At 46.3% G+C, this 17,705-nt stretch overlaps 1 protein-coding gene across 1 annotated transcript; it reads right to left on the bottom strand.

Annotated features, from left to right (window-relative positions):
• Positions 1 to 3,330: 3,330 nt before the first annotated feature.
• Positions 3,331 to 9,189, bottom strand: LOC138945870 (uncharacterized). The gene has a single exon (XM_070317389.1). The coding sequence runs from the start codon at positions 9,187 to 9,189 to the stop codon at positions 3,331 to 3,333; it is 5,859 nt and encodes a 1,952-aa protein (XP_070173490.1).
• Positions 9,190 to 17,705: the final 8,516 nt, after the last annotated feature.

The raw sequence follows: 17,705 nt of genomic DNA, 5'->3' as shown, positions 1-17,705 counted from the left end.
GCAGAATTTTGAACTTTCTGTAGTTTGTGCAGGAGGTAGAGTGGACAGCCAGAGAGAAGAGAGTTACAGTAGTCAAGTTTAGAAAGAACAAGAGAGCAGACTAGAGTGTTTGTAGTTTGAACGGACAGAGTATGACGGATGGTTGCGATCTTGCGGAGTTCAAAGTATGCGGACCTACAGATGTTGGAGATGTGCTTGTTGAGTGTCATGTCTGAGGAGATGGTGAAGCCGAGGTTTCTAGCTGAAGAAGAGAAAGAGATGTCGGTATTGCCTACTTGGACAGACGAAGGTTGAGAATTTGGGAACTTAGTGGACTTTTTCATGCACAGAAGTGCCTCTGTCTTATCATCATTTAGTTTTAACTTATTTTCTACCATCCATGACTTAACATCTAAGATACAGGTCTGAATGGTCTGGATGGTGGCATGTGTCTCAGCGGGGGAACTAGGCTTATACAACTGGGTATCATCAGCAAAAGACTGGTTTGAAACGGAATGATTTTGAATGAGGGCAGACAAGGGTTTGGTATACATAATGAAGAGGACGGAGCCAAGTACAGAGCCTTGAGGGACACCGAAAACAAGGGGGGCTGGGGCTGATCTCTGGCCATCGACAAGCACAGCCTGAGTTCTATCCGTAAGGTAGGACTCAAACCATGCCAGCGCTGGACCAGAGATGCCATACAGGGTCTGGAGCCTGCTCAGCAGCGTGACATGATCTATTGTGTCAAACGCTGCCGAGAGGTCCAGTACGGTGAGCACAGACACATCACCACCATCCAGAGCAGACAGAATGTCGTTGGTCACCTTGAGCAGGGCAGTCTCAGTACAGTGAGAAGGACGGTATGCTGACTGAGAATGCGAGATCAGATCATGAGTGTTCAAATACACTAACAGCTGCTTTAAAACTACTTTCTCAATGATCTTTGACAAAAATGAAAGGTTAGAAACAGGGCGGTAGTTCTTTAAGACATTTACATCGAGATTGGATTTCTTAAGGAGCGGTTTCACAAGTGCAGTTTTGAACAATGATGGAAAAACACCAGACAACAGGCTATCATTAACAATCTGGGTGAGAACAGGCAACAGAAGATCAAGGTTTTCAACAAGTAATGGTGTGGGCAATGCATCAAGTGGACAAGTTGCAGGTTTGGATTTCAAAATAATCTCTCTAAGGTCCTTCTCGCTGACTTTCTGGAATGCTAAAAACGTACAGGCAGGGGAAGCATCAACATGAGTCGAGTGGGTGCAGCAGAATTAACAGCTAGCGTGTCAAGTTCTGATCTAATATCAGCTACTTTCTGGATGAAAAAATCACTAAAAACATCAGGCAGCTCACTAACAGGAAATACAGTGGGGAGTGGGGACACCTTAGTGCGGCCAGTCAAGCGGTTGCAAATATCAAACAGTTTCTTGCTAGAAGAACAAGTGGCAATCTGAGTCTGCAGAAAAAGTGTCTTAGCGGAGTGTACGATCTTGGTTACTGTAACTCCCCTAAGTTTTGGGAGAGGTATAGGAATACCTTTTATCGTACAAAACTGTACTCGCGGCTTCTTTGGTTTTTCTGACTAAGGGACAACGCGGAACACAGATGTTTTTCTTTGGCTCGTTTTATTTAGTTCTTTTGATCTGCGTCCGGTGAAAACTGCACAAGTGCAACAGAAGCGATACTAGACTATAAAAAACGTCGTCACGGCAAATGTAAAACTAAAAACGCGTGCGAAAGCCGAACGCGTCAAGGCCACGGTCACACTAAGAAAATAGAAACTTTACTATGAATTTCAACCTTACAAAAAACGCAACTTTAGCGGATCAAACAGAAACGAAGATTTAGACTTAATAAACACAGTTACACTTTAAAAGTTAACGAAACTCGAGAAAAACACGGCCCCAACGCGAAAGACGACCGCACACCGAAAGAAGATTACTTATAAGTATGTCAATCAATGGAAAAAGTAGAAAACGTTACATATCAAAACATTTCTAAGTTACGTTTAACAAAAGGCAATGTAAACGGAGTTACAGCACTCAATCACTGCAAAAAAAAGGAAGCAGAAATGAGAAAGACAGAAATACTGAACAGAGAAAGAAGGAGACAGAATGAGTGACTAACAGACAGTGAACACCAAAGGATACAGCTCTGGACAAAAACAGGTGCTAAGGAACGATACAGAGCAATGGTACATGCAAATCTTTATAAACAACATTAAAGAAAACGCGTACATACCCTATATATGGCGTCAAAAACCAAACAAAAGCAGTCACTCCCTGTTTACTCCAAACAAAAGCCGCTGAGAGCGAAACGAATACGACGACAAAACAGTGACGTTTTATGATGACGTAAAAACTGGACTGACGACACGCTGACTTTGTACAACATAATTGAACACACGGGTCAAGAAAGACAACCTACGGGATTAGAAAAAGTAACTTTCCAGCGGTTCTTTCCCTTGGACCAAAAACTTACAACTAAAACAAAGGAAGCAATTAAGCTGAAGGCTTACCTAGCAAAGGCCAAACGATTAATAAGAACAAACAAGGGTGGAAACTATAAGGCTCACAAATTAAAAGTCACTAAAGGAAGGACAAAGCTCTTACAGTCTATCTCTCTGTGCACTGAGAGAACAACCAGGCTTAATTGAGGAAGATAAGAGAAGTAGGGGAATCAGCAGGTGATTTAACAGCACAAACGGCGGTTTACGGACTATATATGTGACACGCAGAAACAAAGAGAATAGTAAATAAAGTGAAAGAAAACCAGCCCACACACAGGGGCAAGAACACCCCCGGCCTTGACACCTCAGAGTCAACCAAAAAAGGGGTTAACAGGGTTACTTCAAAGTGCCAGAACGAGAATTAAAATCAGTTCAAATACTACGCCAAATTTGTTTTAGCGCGACCAAAAAATCCTCACAATCTTTACGTTCAAAACCAATTACATCATAACTATGATGCTTGGTTACCTTACGATACTTCAAATACCACGCCAAATTTGTTTTAGCGCGACCAAACTGAATTCCTCACAATATTTACGTTCAAAACCAATTACATCATAACTATGATGCTTGGTTACCTTACGATACAATTGACTGGTCAACTACGTCTCATAGTTGCTACAGACCTTCACCTCATTAGAATATTCCTATGATTTAGGAAACGATCAGTATTTAGACCCTGGTAACGACTCAAAAGGCAGACTCAAAATACTGTTATAGCTGTAATCATGAAACACATGAATCAAACCCGAAGACAAAGGATACTCAGTCTCAAAGCACTTCTTAGGCTTCATTTGTCTCTTTACAGACAACAGTGTTCAGCAATCAACGAAGTGTCACTTGTCGTACACAGACAACGGTATCAGTTTGTGAATAGGCCTGTCAAGCGACGTATGGTGGACAACCAGGTTTCCCTTGCGGTCCTTGCTAGTCACACCCAGCTGGATTTGGACCGAGCGAACCAGCCCGTCATGACCTGGATAGACCTTCTTCACTCTGGCGAGCTTCCAGGAGCCGCGTGGGGTCCCTTCGTCCATCAGCAGAACGACGTCGTCTTCCTTCGGGACATCCTTCTGGTGGAACCACTTACGGCGCCTCTGCAGAGACGCAATGTACTCTCCTCTCCAACGAGCCCAAAACTGTTCAGCGAGGTACTGCACACGACGCCATCGTTTTCTGGAGTACAGATCCTGTCTCTTGAACTCGCCAGGAGGGGGAAACACGGGCTCGGGTTTGAGCGTCAGAAGGTGATTGGGGGTCAAAGGGTCGAGGGAGGTGGGATCTTCCAGATCCTGTGTACACAAGGGCCGGTTGTTGATGATGGCGGCGACCTCGTGTAGAAGAGTGGCGAGAGTCACAGTCGACAGCTTTTCAGAGTGTTCACACAGCAAGCCAGCGAGGACTTGACGGACAGTACGAATGAGCCTCTCCCACACTCCACCGAAATGACTGGCGGATGGAGGGTTGAAGGCGAACACGCATCCCCTCTGTAACATGGCCTCGTCAACTTTCATCTTGTCCATCTCCTTGAAGGCTTGGCGTAGCTCTCTGTCAGCACCAATGAAATTGGTGCCCCTGTCACAGCGTATCAGCTTCACATTACCGCGTATGGCAATGAATCTTCGGAGCCCACAGATGAAGGCGTCAGTGGAGAGGTCTTCCAGTGTCTCTAAGTGGACGGCTCTGGAGGCGAGGCATGTCAATATAAGGCCGTATCTCTTCACATTCCTTCTTCCTTCCTTGACTTCGAAAGGGCCGAAACAGTCAAGACCAGTGTTTGTGAAGGGCGGGGCGGCTTCGACTCTGTCACTGGGAAGATTGGCCATTTTCTGAGAGCTTGGTCTTCCTCTTAATCGGACGCAGTGAATGCACCGATGTATGACTGATGAAACGACCTTTCTGGCACCACAAATCCAGATACCATTGGACAAAAGAGAGCTCATAGTGGTTGTTCTTCCCATATGTGCGACCTTGGTGTGATGGTGTCTAGCCAGCAGCAGTGACATGTGACTGTCCTTGGGGAGGATGATGGGGTGCTTTACTTCGTACGTGTCTGAAGAGTGATCGATTCGTCCACCCACTCTCAAAAAACCCTCGTGATCCGTAAAGGCGTCAAGCCGACGCAGCTCCGGATGAGTCGTTCTTTGACCTGAGGGGTAGTGTTGCTCTTGGATGCTGATGACGATTTTCTTGAAGGCCAAATCTTGTGACGTTAACGACAAAGGCGTGGCAGCTGCTCTTGTCATTCTCCTTTGCCGAGCTCGTTTGGCCCATGACAACAGACGTGTGACAACCCGGATCAGTCTGTTCAGTGATGAAAATCTCCTGACGATTTCTTCGCAGTCGCTGTGCGTCTCAACCTGGACCTTTGTTTGGTACGCTTTGACTTCAGCGTCATCATGAGCGACTGAAACGTCTGGCACCTCGTACGACACTGGTTCACGCTTGAGAAATTCAGGTCCTGAATGCCAGTTCGAGTTCTTCAATTCAGCCACGCTCAAGCCTCTGGAAGCGTGATCAGCAGGGTTTTCCTTCGATGCCACATGATGCCATTGTTGGGGCTTGCTGAACTCCAGGATTTGCTGGATGCGATTGGCCACAAACGTGTGGAATCTCTTGCTTTCATTGTACAGGTAGCCAAGTACGACTCTCGAATCAGACCAAAAGTGATGTAGAGCATGGAGATGTGCAAACTCCCTTTGAAGAAAGCGAGCGATCTTCACTGAGAGGACAGCAGCCTGAAGTTCAAGACGTGGCACAGTGACAGAACGGACGGGAGCCACCTTAGATTTGGCCATGACGACGGCGCAGTGAGGTCTTCCTTGTTTGTCAACAATCCTGAGGTAGGAGCACTCTCCATAACCGACAGTGGAGGCATCTGCAAAGTGGTGAAACTCTACCAGGCGCCATGGCAAGACTGACTCGGGGAAGTAGTAGCGTGGGATGGATATCGTTGAAAGGGCAGTGACGTCACATAGCCACTCACTCCACTTTACTGCCAGCTCGACAGGAAGTGCTTGGTCCCAATCAAGACCACTCTTGCAGGCCTCTTGCAGAATCATTCTTCCCCTGAGCACCACGGGAGAGATCAGTCCGAGGGGATCGAATATGGAGGCGACTGTAGAAAGTACGCCCCTCTTTGTCGATGGTTGGTTGTTTGGTTTGTTGAGAAAGTTCAAAGAGTCTGTCGCAAGAGTCCATCTCACTCCCAGAGCTCTTTCCGCTGAGCCTTCTGTTTTCAGGTCCTTGTTCACCTGAACAATTTGAACAACTTCAGAAGGGGGGAAACTCGTCAGCACCTTGGGTTCGTTTGAGGCTATTTTGTGCAGCCTCAGACTTCCTTCCTTGCAGATTTGACGTGCGCCTTCAAGGACATCAACGGCATCTGAAACGTTGTCGTTCGAGTGGAGGCCGTCATCAACGTAGAAGTCTCTCTGGATGAACTCTGCAGCCTGTGGGTTGAGATGGGAATTGTCCTGAGCCAGCCGCCTCAGGGCAAAATTTGCGCAGCCTGGTGACGATGCCGCTCCAAACAGGTGTACTCTCATCCTGTAATCCTTTGGCTCTTGGTTTAGGTCATTGTCAGGCCACCACAAGAATCGTAGGTAGTCTCGGTGTCTTGGGGCAACATGGAACTGGTGAAACATGCGTTCAACGTCGCATGTCACTGCCACGGGTTTCAGTCTGAACCGGCAGAGAACTCCGATGAGTGAATTCAACAAGTCAGGGCCTGTCAGAAGGTGGTCGTTGATATTAGTTCCTTGGCATTGAGCGGCGCAGTCAAACACCACCCTCACTTTGCCTGGTTTGTTAGGGTTGTAAACCCCATGGTGCGGAATGTACCAGCAGGAGTCTGTCTGCAGCTCGTCGTTGGGGATAATCTCAGCATCGCCCTGCTTGACCATATCTTGGACAAAGTTTTTGTACAGAAGAAAGTGCTGGTCGTCTTTCTGAAACCTTCGTTTAAGGTTCACGAGTCGGCGTAGCGCGACATGACGGTTGTTTGGCAGTTTTGGGTCGTCTTGCTTGAAAGGGAGAGGCAGCTCATAATGTCCCTCATCATTGACCTTGGTGTTCTCAGTCAGGATCTTTATGAATCGATGGTCTTCTTGTGATAACGGCTGTTCGTTAGGGCAAGCAAAGTCTTGTTCCATCATCTTGATCAGTTGTTCATTTGTGGCTTCCTTTGTGCGAAACCCGATCGACCCATTGTGCAGTGAGCTTCCTGCTGTTTTTTCCTGTTTGATGCGAAACACTTGAGCGGCATGGTCAGGTTCCTTGTCGTAGTTGGCGGGCATCTGTCCAAGTATGCCCCATCCAAGTCGCGTTCTCTGGGCGTATGGCAAACCTGGGTCACCGTACTCAATCTGTAGGGGGCGCAGCGCTTCTGAAACGTTCACTCCCAACAAGAGACCTATGGGAACGTCAAGGAAGGGCGGGAACTGCTCACTCAGATGGCTCAGATGAGGAATGTTTTTCACGACTTCACAAGTGGGAACGTGTCTTTTGTCCACACAGAGTTCTTCTTGAGAGTATGCTGTCGGGACGTCAATGAAGTCTTGGGCGTTGTATGCTCTTACTCTCAGGTCTGAAAGGGCGTGACACCGTACGGTTTCTTTGGACGTCGTGAGTGTCGAGAGGGTGAGGACAGCATCTCGTTTATCAAGGTCAAGCTTTTCAGCTACTGTGTCAAGGACAAAGGACGTGTCGCTCATGGTGTCTAGCATGGCGTATACTAGTTCTTCCTTCTCGGGATGGGACCTTGCGGAGACGTAGACAGGAATGTACAGGGAGTAGAATCTTCCTGCGACGTGTTGCTCGTCAGAATTTTCAGTTTTCAGGCACCTCGGTGCATCGACATCTGTCTCCACCCGTTCTTGACCTACAGCGCAATACGCACTTGCTCTCTGGGCTTGTTCCGCATGGTTGTTCTCTTTAGAATTAGGGTTATAATCAGGGTCGTGCATCCCGGTGACATGTTTTCCTTTGCATTTTTGGCAAGTAACGGTCAACTTGCAGTCTCGTGCACGGTGGGTAGAACGGAGACACCTGAAGCACAGGCGCTCCTTCATCGCAGTCTCCTTTCTTTCCCTGTAGGGGATTGAGGCGAATTTCTGGCACTGAGATAGGAAGTGCATCTCCTTGCAGAATAGGCAAGTCGGCTTTCTAAATTGACCTTGACTTGCAGAGTCGTTTGAGTTTGACTTCTCTTCAGCAGCAGCTGTCTCGCATCGACCTTCTTCTTGGGAGTGTAGGTTGGTGCTGAAACTGCCGACCGATCTGCCTGCTTTGTCCGCTGCGGGGTCCTGCATCACTGGCTTCTTAGGCCCCAGCGAGGGCACGTGCTTGAGGGCGCTACTTTCAAAGTGAAGAAAGTCGACGAAGTATTGGAAACTAGGGTACAAGCGGGTATCTCTCTTCATGGCTTCCACTTTCCGTGACCAGGTGTGCATGAGCGGACGAGGTATCTTCTGAACCAGCCTGTTGATGTACGACGGGTCATCGAGAATGCTCAGACCTCGAATCTTCTTGGACATCGCTTGACATTGACGCAAGTAGTCGGCGAAGCAGGTCAGTGCGGTACAGTCATTTGACTTTATCTCTGGCCAGCTCTCCAGCTTCTCCTTGAGGGACTCCGAGATCGTATAATCTTCACCGAAGCGGTCCTTCAAGATGTCCAAGGCTCTCGTGTATGATGTTTCGCTAAGTTCGTAATACAGGTCACCCACAGCCTCCTTCGCCGGGCCTTCTACGTGGTCTCTCAGGATTAGCATCTTGTCTTCAGGCCTCACGGCGTCGCTGCGGACTAGGTGTTGAAATGCCGCAATCCACGCTGGGTAAGCCAGCGGATCTCCCTTGAAAACAGTAGGCCGTGGAATAGGAAGTCTCGATATTGTGAGAGCCTCCGCTAGAGACTTCACCAGAGTTTGCGACTCTGCCGAATGCGGGTCGGAGCTAGGGTTTGCGTATGCGGGCACGAAGGGAAGAGCTTGGTTGGACAGACGCTGGTCATAAGCGTGGTCCTGGTTCCAGGGAGGAGGCGCACCATAATACGTCGTGCCGTTATAATGCTGTGGGCTTTCCTTCCTTGCAGGAAATGGGTTTTGCTGAGATGTAAGCATAGTCTCTTTACGTGTGTCTTGAGACTTGCTGGTTTGCCTGATGCCTTGGAACTTGTCACCCTGGGGGTGAGAGTCAGACGTAGCATTAAAAGATCTATCAGCCGCGACTACGTCAGCTCCTGGCACCAGACTTCCACCAGTGCGACCAAGGTACAGGTCGCGCACTCGATTCAGCGCTGGAAGCTCGGACAGTGAAGAGTGATTTTCATCCTTATACTCTTCATCAAGGACAGCGGCGGCAGCTTGAATAGCTTCCAATTCCACATTCATCATGACTTGCTCATTTTCTGTTTTAAGTCTCGACAGCCGGTCTTTCATCTCGTTCATTTTTCTCGTTTTCTCTGCTTCCTGTACTTTCCTTTGAGCATCCTCTTCCTCTATTCTTCGCTGCATTTCTAATACAGCTCTTTGTCTCTGCTCCAACTCGGTCCTAGCTTGCTGACGCACTCTCATGGCAGCGAGGTCTGACTTCAAAATTAGCCTTTTCGAGCCTGTCGATGAAGTCGACTTCAAGCTGTGTACACTCAGTGTTCTGCGCTGAGCAAAATCCTGGACGGCGTCAGTGGGGTCCATCGTATTAATACTTGCTGTCTTGGTGGTCTTGTCCCCCGACCATATGGGTTTTCACTGTACTCGCGGCTTCTTTGGTTTTTCTGACTAAGGGACAACGCGGAACACAGATGTTTTTCTTTGGCTCGTTTTATTTAGTTCTTTTGATCTGCGTCCGGTGAAAACTGCACAAGTGCAACAGAAGCGATACTAGACTATAAAAAACGTCGTCACGGCAAATGTAAAACTAAAAACGCGTGCGAAAGCCGAACGCGTCAAGGCCACGGTCACACTAAGAAAATAGAAACTTTACTATGAATTTCAACCTTACAAAAAACGCAACTTTAGCGGATCAAACAGAAACGAAGATTTAGACTTAATAAACACAGTTACACTTTAAAAGTTAACGAAACTCGAGAAAAACACGGCCCCAACGCGAAAGACGACCGCACACCGAAAGAAGATTACTTATAAGTATGTCAATCAATGGAAAAAGTAGAAAACGTTACATATCAAAACATTTCTAAGTTACGTTTAACAAAAGGCAATGTAAACGGAGTTACAGCACTCAATCACTGCAAAAAAAAGGAAGCAGAAATGAGAAAGACAGAAATACTGAACAGAGAAAGAAGGAGACAGAATGAGTGACTAACAGACAGTGAACACCAAAGGATACAGCTCTGGACAAAAACAGGTGCTAAGGAACGATACAGAGCAATGGTACATGCAAATCTTTATAAACAACATTAAAGAAAACGCGTACATACCCTATATATGGCGTCAAAAACCAAACAAAAGCAGTCACTCCCTGTTTACTCCAAACAAAAGCCGCTGAGAGCGAAACGAATACGACGACAAAACAGTGACGTTTTATGATGACGTAAAAACTGGACTGACGACACGCTGACTTTGTACAACATAATTGAACACACGGGTCAAGAAAGACAACCTACGGGATTAGAAAAAGTAACTTTCCAGCGGTTCTTTCCCTTGGACCAAAAACTTACAACTAAAACAAAGGAAGCAATTAAGCTGAAGGCTTACCTAGCAAAGGCCAAACGATTAATAAGAACAAACAAGGGTGGAAACTATAAGGCTCACAAATTAAAAGTCACTAAAGGAAGGACAAAGCTCTTACAGTCTATCTCTCTGTGCACTGAGAGAACAACCAGGCTTAATTGAGGAAGATAAGAGAAGTAGGGGAATCAGCAGGTGATTTAACAGCACAAACGGCGGTTTACGGACTATATATGTGACACGCAGAAACAAAGAGAATAGTAAATAAAGTGAAAGAAAACCAGCCCACACACAGGGGCAAGAACAGTGACACAATCAACCACTCTTACTCTAATCACTGACTCCACACCCAGGCAACATTCAAACCAAAGTTTATTATTTACACACACGACATCACCGCATTCACATTCACACCCAATCACAATCACTCAAAATCAAAGATAGATGAAGTAGGAAGAATTATCTTAAAGTTTTAACAAAACAAAATGGCTATGAGAATTTATAACTTGATACTAAGAGAACTGTAGATACCCCTAAATATTACCATTTACCACCTTAATTCCCTAATCCCGAAAAATCAAGATGTCTCTTTATAAATTTATCTCAACTCAAAATCCGCTTATCTTCACTTACATTAATCAATTAACCCCGTTATTTATTAACTAACTTTTATTTCTAACTTATGTTTACACTAATACCTCGGGATAGGGACTACCGACGTTTACTGCTACACTGCCTTCAACCTTGATGCATAAGATCAACGCCAAACGCAGCTACACATGAAACCAGTAGGCCCAGCCACCAGTAATACTAATTAACTTAACTTTAAATAACAAAACCCTCAATTCTCTTCCACTTATTTCAACACAATATTTGTCTAATGGTACGAACGTTAATTCATCAATAACACACTCACATTAATCCACCACGTAATAGCCTTGCTTCATAACAACAAATTACCATATCACTACATAATTTTCTCTTCGTGCGTGGTGATCATGACGTTTCACATCAAAGTCCAGTTTCAAATCTCGCCGATCCACGAAGTCAAACGTCAGGGGTGGGCACAATATCTTTGCTTGTAGCAAAAGTAATATTGTTTGTAGCAGAACTTGGCCAAGTCGACGGCGCGAAGCGCCTAGTTTGCTAGGGGGGTCCGGGGGCATGCCCCCCCGGAAAATTTTTGAAAAAAAGGAAGCAAATGGTACAATCTGGTGCATTCTGAGGGTGATAATTGCCAGTTTCTGGCAGCAGATTTTGTCACTGATTTTTGTGGAAAATCGCCTGTTTGCCCCTTAACATACACTTAACATACCAGTCAATACACTTGGGCATACACCTGTTGGTACCCACTGTTGTAGATCGAAAGGCCTCAGCCGATTTACTGTTCAAACACCTGAACGCTAACCAAAACACTAAAACAGCAAAAACATCTCATCTGGGATAACCTTAATTTTAAGATCCATGTATTAAGGCTATATTTTCTAAGGACCATGGGCATTTATCTTTTAGTTTTACAATGTCAAACTGTGCCTGAGAAAAAAGCGTACAAGTCTCTGGACTCACTTCTGAGATACAGGCAATGACATGTATACATGTACTAACAGATGGCCCTGTCATTTCTTTTTCTTAATTTGGCACATTTGAACCAAGCAAGTATTACAGATATTCTGCAACCAACAACAAGCAGCTGAAAGCACCACAAATGTTTTTAGTTTACTGCTGTGAGTTTGTTGTGGTCACAATGTGATTATTGTCAACATCAAATATCAAACATTGAGGCTTGTTTTCTTGAAACTACTTGGCACACAGTCTGTTTGTTTCTTCAAAGAATTGTCTGCCAAAAAAATACTCATTTCGTTTCACACCCGACTCATATCGGGTAATGTCATGCAGTGACACAAAATTCTTACAGTGGCTAGGCTTACCTTAGGCTTACTGGTGCTTGGGGAAGGGGAATGTGTAGATGTCCCTGTCGTCCAATGAGCAGGCTACGAGGGCGTTCAGATGGTCCTGTGTGAGTTGCGTTCTGTAGACGTTCTTTGTATAATTAATATTGCTAAAGGCTCTCTCGACTTCGCAAACATCAGGGCAGATCGTGTCAAACAACATGCACAGTTTCCCAAACTGTGAGAAGCGGCGATCCTTGTAGAGCTGACAATGGAATTTCACCGAGTCCTGTTGACACTGGCCAGCGAACTGTAAGTCCAAGTCATCCTCCAGAACATACAGTTCGTACTGCTTTCTTACAGTCTCCTTCTGGATGCCTTGGTAAGGCATGACGAACCTGTCTATTGCCTTCTCGAGTCCTTCTACGTATTTCTGTCTGCGCCGAAGTGGATCTAGAAATGCACAATTGTCCAAGACAAAATCTGCCTCAGGAAACCTTTCCACAAACCGACGTCCGATTGTGACTTTGTACAGAAGGCATTTGTTAGCCACAGCTCTCAGGTCTGCATTAGCCATTCCGTTCTCAACACACTCTTTCCAGTAATCTCTGAACTCCTGGCAGCCAAACAACACTTCTTCCCCTCCTTCCACTGTCAGCTCATCCAGTGTCAAGACGTTCTCGTGGACCAGCAGTTCTGTTGGCTTGAGAGTGTTATTGTGCACAACTTGAACGAGGAACGTTTTGATGAAGTTGAAAATCCTCTTGTATGTGCAGTACAGCACCTGGTTTCTTTTCTGGAGTTCAATGTTGATTTCTGACAGGTCAGTGAGCTCTCCTTTCAGGAAAAACAGGTACAGAAGAAACTTCCTGTCCGACACCTGGTTGTAGAGACTCAGACAGCAGTCCCTGTCCTTCTTTTTGATTTTCCTGTTTGTGGACTGCGTTTCAAAGTACTGAGCAAGTGAAGTCATAATCTGGCAAAGCCTCTCCACGCAGACCTGCAAAGAGAGCCACCTTATCTTATGGTATGTGACCAGGCGACGATATCGTTCCCCGTTCAATAAAGCGATTTCTTCAAACACGTGCTGCCTTGCTGCGCTGTATTTGAAATGGTCCAAGGCGTTTTTAATTGTTTTTTCAACAGAGGCAGGTATGCACTTCTGGCCATCTTTGGCCACCAACACCTCTGTATGGGTCACACAGCGCTGAAGACACAATTTGTCATTCCATTTCCTTTGTGCCAGTCCAGCAACGCCGTTCAGGGCGCTGCTAACTACGGCTGCATTGTCTGTTGTGTGGGAGACCAGCTTCTCCATAGGCATCTCCTTTGTTTCAAACACCTTGCTAAGTTGGGAAAATATGTTCTTGGCGTCAGGCCTGCCCTTGATTTCCTCACAGCTCAAAAATTTCACTGTTACTGACTCTGTCTCTGGGTCTATAAAACGGACAAAGACCGCCATTTGCTCTTTCGTTGCCTTATCTGTAGTCTCATCAATAAGGTACCCCCAAAATGGGGCAGAACCAATCTGTGATTGCAGTTCAGAGTCGAGAACCTCGTGGAGATCTTCCAGCCTCCTCGTCACTGTCCTTCTGCTATCTGCCATAAGTGGGAATACCGCTGAAGTGGGATCTGCAGCCGCAGCGAAATAAACGATCTTCTCAGAATAGCTAAGGGGCATCTTTTCCTGTGCCAGAAAAAGTGCTAGTTTATAAGAAGCTTGCGAAGCTTGCTCCTGTGGCCCCAGGAACGTATCCATTTTTGCTTGCAGCTCTGCCTGTTCATTGCAAAATTTAGTCACGATTTGCTTTTTTTTCTGCTCGCTAATTATTTTCAGATCAGAATGTTTTCTCTGTGTGTGTTTCTTCAGGTTGTCAACTTTGATTTGGCTGAACTGAAACCTACAGACCATGCATATCATAATGTTTTTTGTGCAGTCGTACTCGACCAAGAACTTTTCCCTCCATTCTTGCTTAAACTTGCTTTTTGCTGATTGAGATGTGCAAGTTGCAGACGTTTTGCTTTTCTTTGAAGGAATGGGTCCACATGAACCAGGGGCCAGGCTTCTCTTGAAACTGGTTTGCTTGGCCTTTGGAGGGGGCTGGGAGGGTGCACAACTAGTACTGTTCAACGCCGGTGACTTTTCCTTGGAACTGGAAGGCCTCGACTTTGAAGGAGTGGGTCCACATGCTCCTGAACTGGTTTGCTTGGACTTTGAAAGGGGCTGGGAGGGTGCACAACTAGTACTGTCCAACGCCGGTGACTTTTCCTTGGAACTGGAAGGCCTCGACTTTGAAGGAGTGGGTCCACATGCTCCTGAACTGGTTTGCTTGGACTTTGAAAGGGGCTGGGAGGGTGCACAACTAGTACTGTCCAACGCCGGTGACTTTTCCTTGGAACTAGAAGGCCTGCACAATACAAATGCACTTCTATGACGTGCCGACACATTGGCTTTCGTTGGCTATCTGTGATCATCATCTATAAATGGGTGATTCTCAGAACGATGGGCCAAATGTGTGACATGAAAATATGACAATAATCAAGCATGTAATTGCATACCAAAGCTGGTTTGGTTTCTAGATTCTTGATTTTTTAATCCATAACAGGTTATTAAATTTTGTGCACAATTTAAAACTTCAAAAGTCCATGGTAATGTTGTTGAAACCATGAAAAGGTGTCCACAAATGCATGTCACAACTTGGTGTCCTGTAAAGAACATAATAATGACTCTTTGTTGCATACTTTCGTGTTAACTTTTCACAAGGGAGATGCACTTGTAACTGAAGTTAGCATTCCTGCAATAAATTCAGTAGCAGAAGTAGTATTTCTGCAATAAATTTGATTGCAAAAGCCTTGTTGCAGTTGTAACGAGACACGGAAGAGGTGGCCCATCGTTTTGAGAATCTCCCAATTGCATCGTTTCGTTGCCAATCCCTGTGAATCTTTTTCTATTAGCCCCCCCCCTCCCCGGCTCTTTCCGCTTTAAGTTTATTCAGTGCCTTTTGTTATCAACTTCCCTACCTGTCTCCCTATAACGGCAGGTGCAGATTTTACGTTGTTTTGGGATTCCCCTTCTGGCTTCACCCCCCCCCCACCCCCACCCTGCTCCTCCTCCAGTCATTCCAACACGAGCGGCAACCGGAATTAACTCAGAACGAAAAACAGATTCTGCACAACAAAGAACAGATCTATCACAATGATTCAATGTCGGTCAGTCGACCTTCAACAACAAGTTGTCTGCCAGGCGCCTACATCAAATTGAAATGAAAGTGAAAGAAGAAGAAGCAGTGAAGATGCTAGAAGAAAGCCACACCAAGCGTGATCACCGGGCAGATCTGCATTGGTACTTTGCATTTTAGATTGAAGTACAATGGCTAACAACACATTATGAAAGCCGTACCTCCCGTACCTCGTGTCCAATTTTCCGCACTTGCAACTACTACACGACTCATTCTCTGGAGTTAACGCTCTCTACCTTAAATTCACCCTCCATAAAAATAAATCCTTCCCACACATGAGTTCACTCGCAGTAACTGCTGACACCTCTTTTCTTCTTTCCACCAGCCTACTCGCTCTCCACACTTCTTGCACAATGAAAAACTGTCCACCCCCTTTCCCTCGTTTCCCATTCCCCCTCTCCCCTTTCTACCCCAGACACCCTACACATAAAATGACACCAACCAAGGAAACTAAAAAAAACTAAAACTCTCTCATACACCAACATTTTCGAACCAACAAATTTTGACCCTGAGCACGGAAGGAGAGAAAAACTACAGAATTTCAACACACCTTGCCGTTCGAGGACTGACCACCCGTAGAAACCCTTGAAGCCACACCAAGACAGCTGGAACACAACTTGTCTCCGGGGTTGTACAAAACATCAACACGCCGGTCGGCCGGATAGAGCATTTACATCAACCATCCGTTTCCTTCACAATTTTACACAGCAGTGACCTTCGAGCCTGTGACTCGTTCACGCACCACGCAACACCACGTGCGTGAATACCCTCCCGCGATTGGCTGTCCATATCCACGGACACACACCGAGTCACTGTATAGGCACTCAGCTAAGCCAAAACCGCACGAAACCCAGCTCATGCACGAATTACAAAACAAGTCATGGCTGGACTTGGGCAGAGTTTGTGACAGTTACAACGTTCTTGGTGTAGTTAAAAATCTGCTTATGTACAGTGAGACCCGTCTGAAGGCACTTGCGCTCGGCACGCCTACGCTCACACTTTGCATCACGCAGTTCCTCACTAATAGCAGGATACCACGGTGCTGACTTGGACGGACGGACACGGCGACGCAAACTGGGAGCATGGACATCTAGAGCGGCACGGAGTACAACTTCAAGCTGATCAGCTGTAAGAGAAGGGGACAGCGCAGTCTGCAGCTCTTCCCTGAAACTATCTTTATCCATCGTACGCAGACAACGGACAGAAGTGAAAACAGGGGGTGGGGTGCCTAGTCATCAGATCGAACAAAACACAAAAATGATCTGAAGATAAAACATGAGAAACAGTTACAGACTGAACAATATGGTCATCAGGCCTATGCATAACCCAGTCAAGGATGTGGTTCTTCTTGTGTGTTGGTTGACTGACAGACTGTGTGTACTGAAAAACATCTAACAAGTCTAACATCTTGACAGTGGACGGGTGGTTACAGTCATCAAAATGAACATTGATATCACCAATCAAAACAGGGGTTCCAGACAACGTGTTGCAGTGATCAAGCAGATTATGAAAATCTGAGAAAAACATAGTGTCAGTGAGTTTGTTCTTTGCGTTGGGGGGTGGTCTGTAGATGCAGAATAACTGAACGGGTTTTTGATGAAGCGCCAATGTCACCTGTACACACTCAAACGAGGTGTGTTTAAACGGCAGCACAGTGTTAAAAGAGACATGTTTAGCTAGAGTGTTCTTGATGATGACGGCTATTCCTCCACCGCGGCCGGTGGTGCGGGGATATGATCGCAGAGAGTAGTTCGGTGGTGTTAAGTCGGCACAGACACTTTCATCGCTGTTTTCCTTCGACCAAGTCTTGGTAAGAACTAAAATGTCTATGTCGTTATCTGTGATGTAGTCTACAATGTCTGTGCGTTTGCATGCTTGTTGTGTTGATGAGACTGATTGAGCGTTGAAGAGTGCGATGTGGAGAGGTGTGGAGGAGGAGGTGGGGGGTGTGGCCTGTGTTCGTGGCTTACGATCTGGTACGTCTGGAAGCACTGCCCCACTCCTCAGTCGCGGTCTGCGGCGATGCCCCCTGTGTGCCTTCTTTGGGCGGTTGCGTAGGCACGGCAGCTGGCGGCAGTGGATACCGTTGTCATTAAGGCGACAACACAGCGATGACCCATAGCTAGCGACACAGCTGGAAGCAGAAGACATCGACGATGGCAGCGACAGAGGACCAGGTAATCCATGTGCGAAGGGCACCGTAGAGCAAGGTAATCCAAGAGTGGAGGCCAGAGGATGATCAGCGGAGGTCAGAGGTAATCCAAGAGAGGGAGAGGGGGTCACAGGAGGACTGCCTGTATTCAAGTCCAATTTCAGCAGCTGTTCTCTTGTGTAGCACCGACGCACAGAACAACTGGATGGCACACCTGGCACACGTAGGCCTACGCCACTGTTG

Source organism: Littorina saxatilis, linkage group LG13, assembly GCF_037325665.1.
Source record: "Littorina saxatilis isolate snail1 linkage group LG13, US_GU_Lsax_2.0, whole genome shotgun sequence".
NCBI classification, from domain to species: Eukaryota; Metazoa; Mollusca; class Gastropoda; order Littorinimorpha; family Littorinidae; genus Littorina; species Littorina saxatilis.
The sequence above is the reverse complement of the archived record's forward strand: the minus strand, read 5'-3'. Positions and strand labels throughout refer to the sequence as shown.